Source organism: Aulostomus chinensis, chromosome 9, assembly GCF_037954235.1.
Source record: "Aulostomus chinensis isolate RoL2024-O1b breed Wild chromosome 9, RoL_Achi_v1.0, whole genome shotgun sequence".
NCBI classification, from domain to species: Eukaryota; Metazoa; Chordata; class Actinopteri; order Syngnathiformes; family Aulostomidae; genus Aulostomus; species Aulostomus chinensis.
Genome location: NC_141328.1, coordinates 27,344,049 through 27,357,173, shown reverse-complemented (window position 1 = coordinate 27,357,173; position 13,125 = coordinate 27,344,049). Strand labels below are relative to the sequence as shown.

The following is a 13,125-nucleotide window of genomic DNA, read 5'->3' as shown; positions in this document are numbered from 1 at the left end:
TGATCGGAACTGATTAAAGTTTGCCGTGATTACCCCTCACCTCCCCAACAGATAAAACGCCACACCTGTGTTTGCTGTCTCTTCACTTATTCTCCTCTTCATCTGAGTCAAATATGTTCCCTGATATGATCCCGCTGAGTGTGGTGGAATGTCCAACACCTCTGTATTGTTGCTGTTCCATCGTGTAGCCAATAGGATTTACAGCAACAAGCTGGACCAGAATCAGTTCCCTTAGTTTGGTTTACAGTGGGAAACTTGTTTAAGCCCCTGACGACAAATACAATAGCTGCATTTCAAAGTATTAGAACTTTGTTTTGGTGTTGTCGAGGTGCTGAAAACACATTTCTTCCTCCCTCCCCTTCGGCAGTAGTACACACCCTCAATTTGACAACAACAACAAAACATTTGAAACTATAATTGCAACAGGCGTACATTTACTTGAAGATACTGCAGACCTTGATCATCCTGTCCGCTCTCACATCAGATAATTTGCTCGCAGACACATACAGTAGAAGGCCCGCTCCGGTTCAGGATCACTTCTCCGTGCTCCTAACCTTCAAAGTCCAACTCAGGATGGCACTTTGATCTGTGTTCCAGAGCTGAAGAAAGAAATGCGTGACAGAGAGCGACTTGAAGGAGGAGCGAGGCAGCAAGCGGGAGGGAGCGTGGAAGAGTGACAGCTAATGACAGTAGCTACAAGCTGTGACCTTTAGAGCGATCACACAGGCATGACGAACCAGGCTCAAGGTGACAGCAAAACAGGCTACTTTGGAGGAGGATGTTACGGGCAACAAAGCTTTGTTTGTCTGTGGTTTCGCAGGAATGATACGGAACTGGTAGTAGAGATTATAAGCCTAAAGGTGATGGATGACACTGTAATTTGCAATGTGGTTTAATCAAATTACCACACAGACAGGCAACCGTGTAGGAGGAGCAACGTTTTAAAGTCTTTCTAAGGTCAACCATGCACACATACTCTGCTCCACACTACCAACATGTGCACGCAAACACTTGTTCCTTCTTTATGCGAGGAGAATTATCTGGGAGTTGTGTGCCTCGTAAAGGGCACACTGGTCGTAATTACAGAGGAGGAGAAATTTGGTCTCTTATTTTTGACATCTTTATTTTCTTTCAGCTTGCATCCATTATCTCTTAAAAATGACGGCTACAATTTTGAAGAACGATCACAGGGATCAAACTCATTCGTAAAGCTGTCTTTTTTTTTTTTCAGCCGTCATTTGTAATCTGCTGTTGAGGTGGACCTGGTCAAGTTTTTGGGGACACTTGGGGAGTTCGGTAAAATTCTAATTTTAGACAAAGTTGTGATTTGCTAACCTGCAGGTGGTTTTCAACAGAATTAAGAGAAATTACCCAATAAAATTTGTACCATGGCAATGTGTTTTTCAAGTGACACAATAATGAAAACTCATTCTAATACTGTGAACTATATTTCAAATGTAATATTCGAACAGAAAAATTTGAATAAGATATTTTTCATCTTCCAGCCCTGCTGTCGATCTACAAATGGACATGAAAGCGTATCTTTTGTGTCCTCAAACGGCACTGCAGCTCACAGTACTGCTGACTCTTTTCCAAAGATTTTTGGATTGATTTCCTTCTCTCCGGGCAGCCGTTGTTATCCATAGACATCAATATTATACAAAGTATCAATGTGGAAAGCTTCAGATTTGCTTGAGATAGGGAATCCATCTTTATTGACCATTGACATTGTTCTTTTTTTTTTTTTTTTCCAGAGGTTCTGTTCAGAGACATTTGCAATCTATTTAATGTTTCACAATCTTTGATGAAACATCTGACCTGGACAACTTTTCAAAATGATTCCAGCCACATGAGAAGACAGTAACTTTTTTTTAGAACTCTGAGAATGCAGGTGCAGCTCCATGTTACTGCCAAAAGCTCCATCAAAACCTGAAGATGTCACGCAACCCTTTCCTCCACCTTTCCTGTATCGGCTTAAATAACTTAGTCGAGTGAATCCTCCAGTCATGGAGCTTCGCATCAGAAAGTCTTGACCACAATAAGATTAACATATCCTGTAAATATATTGACAAATAAGGAATAGTGCATCTTCACTCCAACTGTCTGGTCATCAATACACTCTGGTTCAGTCTGAGAATGGATGCCTTCACAGTAGACCTGCTGATCTACAGGTTTTAAGAATGGAGGGAGGGGCAGGGTAAAGGGGGTGTACAGGGAGGATGTGTCCAGCTCAGGTCCCTGGTGGGGGTTCTCAAGTGGCTGGGCGCTTCTCAGTGTCCTGTCAACCCTGAGCAAACACCCCATGCTACGAAAAGAAGAGGGAAGAAAAAAAAACTCCCTGCTAGCATCACACACGGCTGGTCAGGGCCTCACTAGCAGTCCACTTGTCTGCTCTCCCCTCCGCAGAGCTTTCACAAGAGATGGGAGGAATACTAAGAGAGCAGGCATAGATTTTCTGCTAGGGGGTGGAGGAAGAGCGGGAAGGCTGTTGGAAGGTGCTGGGGTTGACTGCCCACATCAAACCCCCACCCCCTTCTTTTCTCTCACCCCTCTCCCTTTCTCCTCCTCTCCCTCTCATCTGCCTGGCTCTGGAGGGACCCTGTGTTTGTCAGCCAGGCAGTGGAGCATCTCCCACCAACCCCACCTCCTCCTGGTTCTCTGTATTTTTCCTTTTCTTTCTTTATTTCTTCCCCTCTCTCTTTAAGCCTCTGTCCTTTCAGAATCCCTGTTTGCTTTCCTCAGGTCTGCTAAACAGCACTCACCACTCCTCCAGAAGGGGGGGGGGGGGGCTATTGAAGTCAATAAAGGCCAGGAGTGAGATAGGATAGAGGGTGTTAAATTGGGTGGGGCTGCTTGGTTCTATCAAGGTGCAAAGCAATGGGAGAGATGAAGGATGGTACAAGATACAACTAAAGGTGGGGAAAATGCACAGAATCAGAAGTTAACAGGAGTGACACCCTGAAAGTGACAGGCCAATAAAGGAAAACAAGATCTAGGGTTTCCAAAGGAGTAAAATTTTGAATATGTTGTGCTGCACTGCTGCAGGCGTGTCACTTGTGACCTCATACTTAAGGGATCAGATCTCACAACTTTCAAAACAACATATTTTCTTACATACACCCAAGCGATGTCTGGCCAAATGGATATTTTTGTTGTTTTGAGATATCCATCTTTGAGCGTTCTGCCTCCTCCTCAATACAAAGAAGGTGCACTGTATTTATCTTGTGGTGCTCCAGCAACAAACAGATTTCTCCACAGACAGTTTCCCTGTGACTCGGACTCCGTTAATTGCATTATTGTTAATACTTAGAAAGAATAAAAATGACACACTCTTGGGAAACACACTGGACAGAAATCTCAAATCCTGGACAAACATCTGCATGACACTGGCCACCTGCCCGTAGAGATACGTGACATGATGTTTTTCAGTAATTTGAGTAAACTGACTGTTAAACTTCAGCCTTTGATCAACTCTGCCATTTTCTGTGAGGCAGATCGCCCCATCATCCATCCTCACCTCTCTCCCTCCTTTACTTGTCTTTCTGCTTCTCTGCCTCCTTCTGGGGCCGGCGCTCCCTCCACACGTGTGCAGAGATTAGAGGGAGGGTGTTGGGCTTTATTGATTTCTGATGCTGTGAGATGACAAGTTCGGTCCCAGATCGCCGTGTTTACATCTGATTCTCTGCAAGCCACCACTTGTGGCATAGGAGAGAAAAGAATAAAATGAGAAATGAGAGGTTGTTAAAATGTATCCTTGTCTCGGGAAGGTAGTTACCTGTGATTCGGACATGTTTTATGTACATATATTATCTGTTTCCCAAGTATGCTTTTGTTTAGGGTTGTATTTGTGAAAGTGCCAGGGGCAGACTTGTAGCGCACAGCTGAGCTGCCAGGTTAGATTGCGGCAAATACTGAATAGATGAAGGGGAATCGCAGAGACATCTGGATGCCCCTGTGGACAAGATCTATCATACCTGCAGATGTGGCCTGCAGCTGGGGCAGGTAGATCACTAACTGCCACAAGAAGAGAATCAGAGAGTCGAAGTAAAGGGGTGGCATTGGCTACATCAACTCACCAGCACTCAGTTAATTGAGGGAGCTGCCGCCACGCAAGGACCTCCATCCCCACGACAGACAGGGAAACTAAAAGTTCCCTCTCCGAAGAATCTGACATGTCAACAGTCATCATTTTGTTTGACTGACTCTTGTGTGACCTTTGACCGCACTGTTTGTTTCCTCTTATTCTTCAAGGCAACTGACACAGAAAGAAGTGTCACATGTTTGTTTGTTTTTTTACATGGGTCCGTTTCAGCATCTGTGTTCCCCCATTTTCATCCTTAAAGATTCTATGCATCAGCGGGTGTATGAAGCAATCCAGTGTTTAATAGCTGGCAGTCTATTGGCTCGCCTGCCAAACCTTGTGAAACCGCCTGGCAGCTCCTCCAAGTTCAAAGCCCACATCGCATCCTTTTATACCAATAACAAACGCCCATCCTTCCCTGCAGCTATTTATCTACCTTTCAATTCATGTCACCTTTCATTGCTCGCTATTGTTTTCAGCTGTCTTCTTGTCTGACCCCTGTTGTCTCCTGAAAGATGCATGTGGATTTCTGGCAGCTTGCTGCTTTTTTTTCCCAGTAATTGGCCTATGAAGCTTTCTTTGAAGCCCCCTTGTATTTCTTTAAAGATCTCAAGCAACATCAAAGACCACACATTACAGGGAGCCAGAGTTCAACTGGGAGCCACTGCGATTCGAGCATCATCTCGCTTTCCCCTTCATCTTCGTGGGTCTTGTCTCACTGCAGCGCTGCTGAGGGAGAGGAATGGCGAGCAGGGAGGAGAGGGGAGGAGGCTGCTTCTCCTCCAGCGTTTCTGTCCATCACATGTCACGGCTGCTCCTGGCTTTCTTGTTCTGTTTGGCTGAGTCTCCTGCTCCACCAGTCTCTGTTTCCTCACTGAAAACTGGTGTCCCTCAGAGGCAGGAGACACTCTCAGCTCAGCTCAGTGTAGCCGGGCTCTGCTCTCACCTTCCTGACACCAGCTCCTCAGCAGACACCTCACCCTGCATGGGCTCAGCTGGCTGACAGGCAGCTGTCTGTATGGATGAAGCAGGAGGATGATGCACACTGTACTCCGAGTCAACATCCCTGCCTTCTTCTCTAACACCTTCCCTGTTGCAACCTCTTTGATTTAGATACCTAAGGACAAATCACACGCTAACTTAAAAGGAAGGATAATTTAAAGTGACATCAGGTGTTTTTCTTTGCTTTTCCTGAAATTTCTTTTATGCAACCCAAATCTTATAGTTTCATTCCTGTTCATTGCCTGCCCGTTTTCATATACTTCAGATACATCATACAGTAATTTCAACACTTGGGACTAATTGTAGATCTTAACAAAACAGACTTTGACTCGAAGTAGGCCACGTTTGATTACCACTGGAAAGGAAAATTCTGTTGCAGGGCCCCAAAACAAGCCAGTGGCTGATAAAGACAAATGTGCAAACACATGTTGGCAGAATTGCTTTTTGGTTGAGCGTGATCGGCTACGCTCAGGAGGGCGGAACCAGGACTAGTGATTTATAGTTTTGTGCTGTCCCTGGACCACCACTGTCTGCTGCCTCCCACTACTGTAATCACCATGTGTGTCTATTAGAATAGTCCTGCTGCCCACAGCACATCACCTCAGTCGGGGAGAGGAGAGAAATCACTTCTCGCGGATGATCTTGTTATTCAAACAGCGTCCTCTACAAAAGCAGGATATAGAGGAAGATTGGAGGGCAAAAAGACACTGCAGATGATGTGATAAAGGTCAAAAAGACGCTCAGTGAAAGGTTGAGGAGTGCATTGGAGCAGGAGAATAAGGACAGAAAGAGGTTTCTTCCTACTGTAGGTCATTTATGTCTTCATTTGGATGCCATAAACCACAATTTAATTTATTTCCACAACCATTACAGGCTGTTTTCTTCACTGCTATTGGTATTAATGCTACGGCTGCTATGCTATGGCTGATATTTCGACATCAAGGTTGTTGCCATATTTTGTAGCTCCAGCTGTGAATTTCCCAACACATTCAGTCTTGGTTTACCTGTCCTCCTACATCTTATCTGTGTATCACTTACACTCCAAAGTCTGCCAGGAGTCTGCAGGTCTGGGTTTAGTTTGCTTTGCCTGGGGCCTTACAGCATCTCCTAGTGGGCAAACTGCCCACTGTTTTCAGTCCTATTAAAATTAATGCCTTAAATAATGTGATTCAGTCAATATCTGCTGGTACCTTGACAAACAAGAAAACCTGACACCTTCTGAGCTTGTTTATAAGGTGAATTCCTCTGCAGTGTTTCAATTATGGATTTTTTTTTTTTATTTGCTAGTTTATAAGCACGTTGGGCGCACAGGCCACGACCCATAGTCAAATATTTGTGTCCATCTGCATCAGTCGCGTTTTTTGGTTTTTTTTTGTAAAGATAATAAACAGTTTTTCACTAGGTAACTCCATTTCTTGCCTTACTTCAAAGATAAATTTGGCTACATCCGCTTAAAAATGGACTGAATCACCTTTTTCTTCTTCATGAGAGCTCTGAACTGATAATGAGACTTGGCACTGAGCTCTGGTCAGTGTCATTTATGCTGTAATTGGGTGTAAAGGGCAGCCATGCATCAGAATAGACTGGAAACTAAGTGGTTTACAGTGACAAGACTGTGAAATCTAAATGCAGGACGAAAGGTTCTCACAAGTCACAAACCGAAGAGAATATGAGACATGATTTAATAAACTGGTTGGTAAAGAAATCGGTTATTTGTTGTGTCACGCCGATTCACGAACGGCGCAGTGGCACGTAAAACAGAGAATTTTGCGACTGAATCTAAACTAATCAACAAACAAATCATGAATGTCATCATAGAAAATGAAATAAATACAATCAGTAAAACCTGGGGTTGAGATACGTGCTCGTGCTGTTCCTGCAGAGAATGAACAGGCTGCGTGTGCAGAAATCTTTTATAACAAAATACTTGTTTCAGAATTTGTGAGATCAATGGACAGATTATTAATCGAATCGGTCCTAACTTCACTAGGCGACTGTCCAGGCTGATGCAGAGACCTAAGCTGTTGTCAAGAGTTTCAGGTCTTTCTTGTTTCACGTGAATTTCACCTGAGCATGGCACAAATCCAAGATCCCTCCCAGAATTTTATTTTAATTTCCCACGACTAGCACACATAAAAGACACTGGTTTAACTCTTTTCACGTAGAATGTTAAAATTACTTAACTTCTGAATTTCTAAAATGAAAGCAAATTATCCGTCTGTAACAGCCTCGTGGACTCCAGTTATTCATTCCAGCTAAAGGGCTTCTCACGTATTACAGCTTTGGTTGAAGCAAAATACAACCAACAAACGTCTTACAAACGTGAAATTAATGATATTTAAACATGAGACCCAGAGTATGGAATATAAACAGGTCGTTGGCAGCAATGTGCTGGTTGCAAAACGATGAATCAAGGCTTGCATGGACGATGGAGGTTAGCGCGAGGGTGGGGTTGTGCTGTTCACACTGAAATCATAGCTCATTAGAGAAATAACCATGGCCTCAATTGATCTCCGCGACCACCAGCTCAAGTGGTTCAGGCTGAATTTGTGAGCCATTGATTGCCATGTCTTATTAAAGGTATGAGTATCTTACTATACAGAGAAAAGTGAAAGCAGGATTAGTAGGAAATAGAGGTATTGATTGGGTCAAGAGGCTGAGGCTTACATTTCAAATTCCACCGGAGAGACAGGCTTTCACATGAGAACACTGTTGACTTAAGAAAATAGGAACAAATTCTGATGAGTCACAAATTCCTAATTCATGCATTTAGAGGACATACAGAACGTTAGCGCTCTGTTATGAAACAGTAAACAATGCAGGTTTCTCAGCAGTGCAGCTTTACAAGCACCATGACCATCTAATACTGTGAGGTATACATTTATAAATTGTTATATAATGAAAGAAGCAATACAACCATGTAGGCCTAAGAATATTTTTATTACAAGAAAAAAGGCTGATTGAGACTAATTTGGGTACTGGAGAGGCAGACAACACTTTGTTTCTGCGACTTAAACTCAGATTAATGCAGGGAGAGCGAATGATCTGTTACAGTGTCTGCAGGATATCAAAGTACACAGTTAAACAGCCAAGTGAAGCACAAAGTCACAATTAAACAGCTTAACGGTAAAATATGCTTTTCACACACTGGCAGTCTGTTCTTTTATGCTCTTAACATTCCACCAAATTAAATGTCTCTTTAAAAAAACAGTTAATTAAAAATCTCATTTGTTTGGAGTGTAATTTGGAGTAGATGGCGGTGTTGTTGCGTTTGTCTTTTTTCATGTCACGTGACTGCTAACCGGAAGACGGAAGCAAAAAAAAATTAACTCAGAAACTGCGTCTACGTTGAAAATACACGGGGAACAGTTCATGGTTGTGTCCTGAATGCGGAGGAAAACAAACACTTTGCACACCTTTTCAAGGTCAGTTGTCGTTGGCATTGCGGGTTTCAGCGAAGCGGTGTTTATTCCGATGTTTTTCATGCTAACGTGAGCTAGCTTGCTGCCGTATGTGCTAACGCCTCCTCCGTGTGTCGACAGTTCTGCCGGTGACTCTCCGACCGTCTCGTCTATGGGACAATGTCGTTCACCAAGGAAGGATCCTGGACTATCGTCATAGCCGCGGCGGTGACGGTGCTTCTGCTGGATGCGGTTGTTTTCGTTCAGGCGAAGGTAAAACCCGGGGATGCGTTCCTGAGCACTCGACGCTTGACGTGATTAACGGTGGACGCGCGAGACGTGCCGGCTCATTTTGACTTTTATTGCAACAATGAGGGCTCGTTGGGAATAAAGGTGCTGTTGAGAAATGTTAATTTTGTTTGTGCACATTTACAGTAACCCTTAGGCAGCGAGCCCAAAAGCAGCGTGTCTGTACCCACTGGCAGAGTCGAGCTCTTCAGCGTGTTTTTGTTTTTGTTTTTTTTTACAAATTAAAGCCACGTGCAGTGTTTCCCTGCGTGTGTTTTTGTCTTTTAAAACACAACTTTAGTGCTTGTGTGATTTTTTTTCCAACTGGCTTGTAAAATCCCGTTTTTGACACCAGGGGGAACTGAATGTTTAATGCAGTGGAATAAAACAAAACAAAACAAAATTGTGAGCATGCAGCCATTTTTGATTTCTCATCATGACAGAGTTTTGAAGATGTTCGCTGCAAATGCATCTGTCCGCCGTACAGAAACATCAGCGGCCACATCTACAACAGGAACGTCTCCCAGAAGGACTGGTGAGAGGAAGATTCTTCATTTAGACTCTTGCTGGCACACGTAAAGAAACACACAGCCAGGACAGTGTGTGTGTGTGTGTGTGTGTGTGTGTGTGTGTGTGTGTGTGTGTGTGTGTGTGTGTGTGTGTGTTACACAGTAACTGCCTCCATGTGGTGGATCCCATGCCGGTGCCGGGCCATGATGTGGAAGCTTACTGCCTGCTGTGCGAGTGCAAGTACGAGGAACGGAGCAGCAACACTATCAAGGTACCGATGCACGCTGGAAGGTAAAATATTTGTGAAGGCCAAGTTTGTGTAGCATCTTTAAAATGAAAAAAAACTGTGGTGCCACATCCTCACACTGTACAGACGTTTTGAAAAAAAATCCTTATTTGATACAGATTCGTGCACAAATCACACTTTTATCATTTTGATGTTTAAAAATAAGATTGTGACAAATGAAGAAAAAAATTCCCTTTGATACTGCAAATATTATGAAATTATCTGTAATATGATAGCAATAAGAATTTTTTTTTTAAATTGTGCTGCCCTAACTTGACTTAGAATTTGTCCTTCGATCGTACATGTGATTTTGATTGGACTTCCAAATGTGTAGGATGAGGAACTTTAATTATCCTCATCGTCAAATATGGTTGCGAGGGAAACCTCAGGGCTGCCGAGCACTGCGATAAAGGCCCGTCTCAGTTCCCCCCCAAAAAATCCTGCAGGAATAAATAAACTCCCATTTTGTTTCATACCCAAAAAAACAGTCCTGAGCTACGACTGTGAAATGGGTCTGCAGCTTCGTTCCAAGCAGACAGTGGAGGTTGTATTGACCTGGAGTCGATACGCACGGCAGGATAACAGCAAAACCCATCGCTCAACATGCCGCCAGTACATTTAAAAACACTTGGATCATACCCACACCGGCATGTGTCACTTTGGAAGAATGAATCAGTATCAGCGTGGTTGAAATTTTACTGGAAATGTTCAAACAAGAGGTGATATAATTAATACAGTTTAGCATTTTGAAGACAAGCAGAAAGTCATCAAACTGTGTGTGACTTCCTGTCCTCCATCTTGTCTGTGGCAGGTAACCATCATCATCTACCTGTCTGTGGTGGGAGCATTGCTGCTCTACATGCTCTTCCTGCTCCTGGTTGATCCTCTTATCCGCAAACATGATCCCTACACCCAGCCACTGCACAACGAGGAGGACGCTGAGGTAAACGCTCAAACAAACTTCATCCGTGTTCGAATCAATACAGCTGAATGTGGAATTCTTGATTCAGTGTGTGTGTGTTCAGGAGATGCGCCCACAGGTGGACAACAGCCAGGCCCGAGGAAACACCGTGCTGGAGCGGGTTGAAGGGGCTCAGCAGCGCTGGAAGAAGCAGGTCCAGGAACAGCGCAAGACTGTTTTCGACCGTCACAAGATGCTTAGTTAAACCCCCCGGCTGATGTGGAACCAGGGTCAGAGGAGGTAACTGCCCTGGACTCAGCACTAGAGCACCGTCACCAGCCGCACTAGCGCTAACCTCTCCTCGTTGCTGTGCACTCTCAGAACTAGTGTTGGCTCACTACGACACAAGTAGACGTACTGATCTAACCAGATCAGATTTTTTGATTTATCATAGCAGAACGCTGTAAACCACTCAGCAGTCGTATAAAAACTGCAGGCTTGCACACTCTTGAACGATTCATTTCAGCACTTGGCAGTGTAGCAGTTGTGTAAATTCAGAGTAAAATAAGCAACGTTTGTGTTTGATTATGATGGTGAATTGCTTTAAACCTTGTTTTATTTCCTGTTGGCTGCTTGCTCATTTGGTAAAATACTCAGTTTTACTTGACGCATCTTTAATGAATGTACCTCTAAGCAGATAAGCTTTACTTTAAGTTAATGGTCCGTTTGATTGATGGGGACGTAACAGAACCCTATGAGCTGTTGCCAATCATTGCACATTTCCTACTTCCTAGTACCAATAATAGTTTATTTAGAATAATGATCATCATGAACTTCTGCCCCATTTCTGTGCATGAAAACCAGGGCATATTTATTCTTATTTCCACTAACAGAGTAGACGGGATTGTACATTTTGGGCTTTCTAATTGAGAAGATTGGACTTTGCTATCTCTAGGGTAGCCCTTGTGTGTGCCTCTTCTGTTCTCCTCTTTGTGTGGGTGACTGTGCCTCACTCCGCCGTCGGTAGGTGAGCAGGTACCGGGCAGCCGCTCTTGTAGCAATTTTCAAATACATTCTTATTTGCCGGTGAACCTGAAGTGGAAAACATTTGGCACTGGCCGCACTTCTGCAGGAGTGTTTGAGCACAGTTCACCATGCAAAGAGAGAAATGGAGAAAAGTGCATTTCAAAGAGCTTTGCATCCTCCCGTGTCGACTCAGATCTCCGGCGTGAATCAGCCGAGCTGCTGATGATGCGTTGAAGTGTGACGAAGGCCTCGTGGCCACGATGTGCTTTATTAGTTTGCTGTGAGTCCTTGTGATCCTCCTCCTGGGTTATGTGAATTTCTAGTATGAAAATTCTACTTACACAGTACCTCCTGAACGATGTGAACTACTGAGGTCTATTTATACTTGTCGTGTTTTGTGTTCTCAGTGAGGGATCAACTGCTTCAAACAAGTGCTGTGAATGTTAACAGCCACAAGTCACCAGGAAAACATCCCCATCTTTATATACTTCAACACAAATTAATCACATGACCAAGTGTGACTGCTGCTTCAGGCCTGGAAGTTTTCCAAAGTGCGCTAGGAGCCCACAGCAGAGCGTCTTCCAATTCCTTTATTTGTAATATGCGCGACAAACAGCGAGGCCGAGAACGCTGATGGTTCTGATTTAGAAATCGTCTGCACTGCAAAATTCTGTATTCCAATATATTTATTTGTTTTATCGTCTCCTAAAAATTGGACTAGCTTCTAGTTTTTTAATGCAAATTGCCATGATTGATTACAGAACATTACTGGGACTACCTGAATGAAGTGAATCCATTCACAGCACTCGTTTCAGTATGATGTCTTGCTGCTGGTATCGGTGTTTTGTGTTCTGTTGCTTTCCAGTCTAAGTGGAGGGTTGCATTGCTCGTGTCTATGCACTCAGCTTGACGTAAATGAAAATAAAAACTACTGTGGTTGAGGTGTTTGTGAGTGACTTCACTGTGACTGAATGCTGGCAGCAGGGGGCGCCAGAGTATATGTTTCCCCCGCCATGGTGCTGACACAAATGTCGCTTTCCCAACATGTGAACCCTCGCACGTTTGGCATGGTGTTACGGTGAATTTGGTAAACTCTTCAGGTGTTAGACCCTTTGAATCATTTTAGATTTTCACATAGATTTGATAAGACAGAAGCACTTTTTTCTGAAATATTGTTTATTTTATCAAGCCCCTTAAGAATTATCATGACTAATAATTGAACTTTATATTATTTGTCATTAGAATTATGTGACCACACCAGTGACAAATCATCATGTAATGACAGATTCTTCATTTAGATTTTTTTAAAATAATGCATAAAGTTGCACACAGTTCCTTATGCTGAATGTGAGTATGATCCCATTTGTTTTCTTCATTTACACCAAAACATGCTGTATATTTGAATTATAAGCCGCAACACCCAGCCCTGAATAGCTTGCATATAAGCTCAACAGGGAGAAACTTCTGAAATGAACCACTTTGTGTGAAAGTTTGGGATTCGAGGCTGGACAGAACTGTTTTCTTCTTCACGTCCAGCTCCTCTGAGCTTCACCGGCGCCGTGTCACACCGGAGCCACAAACATCTGCTCATCATTCTGTCCTGAACTTTTTTTCTCACAGATAAAACTCT

At 43.5% G+C, this 13,125-nt stretch overlaps 1 protein-coding gene across 2 annotated transcripts; it reads left to right on the top strand.

Annotated features, from left to right (window-relative positions):
* Nucleotides 1-8,356: 8,356 nt before the first annotated feature.
* On the top strand, nt 8,357-12,436 carry tmem9 (transmembrane protein 9). Of its 2 annotated transcripts, none has more exons than XM_086214761.1 (6): nt 8,357-8,508; nt 8,626-8,757; nt 9,216-9,307; nt 9,445-9,553; nt 10,380-10,511; nt 10,594-12,436. In XM_086214761.1, the coding sequence occupies exons 2-6, from the start codon at nt 8,665-8,667 to the stop codon at nt 10,732-10,734; spliced, it is 567 nt and encodes a 188-aa protein (XP_086070887.1). In that variant the 5' UTR covers nt 8,357-8,508; nt 8,626-8,664; the 3' UTR covers nt 10,735-12,436. The 2 variants fall into 2 exon arrangements, with proteins under 2 accessions (XP_086070887.1, XP_086070886.1); XM_086214760.1 differs by having other exon boundaries at nt 10,579-12,436.
* The last annotated feature ends 689 nt before the right edge of the window (nt 12,437-13,125 follow it).

What these genes read in the sequence shown, in the direction of transcription:
- tmem9 (XM_086214760.1), top strand. Translation starts at nt 8,665, where the DNA reads ATGTCGTTCACCAAGGAAGGATCCTGGACTATCGTCATAGCCGCGGCG. An exon ending in TTGTTTTCGTTCAGGCGAAG is followed by an intron (nt 8,758 to 9,215) that starts GTAAAACCCGGG and finishes TCATCATGACAG; the next exon opens with AGTTTTGAAGATGTTCGCTG. An exon ending in GGAGCAGCAACACTATCAAG is followed by an intron (nt 9,554 to 10,379) that starts GTACCGATGCAC and finishes TGTCTGTGGCAG; the next exon opens with GTAACCATCATCATCTACCT.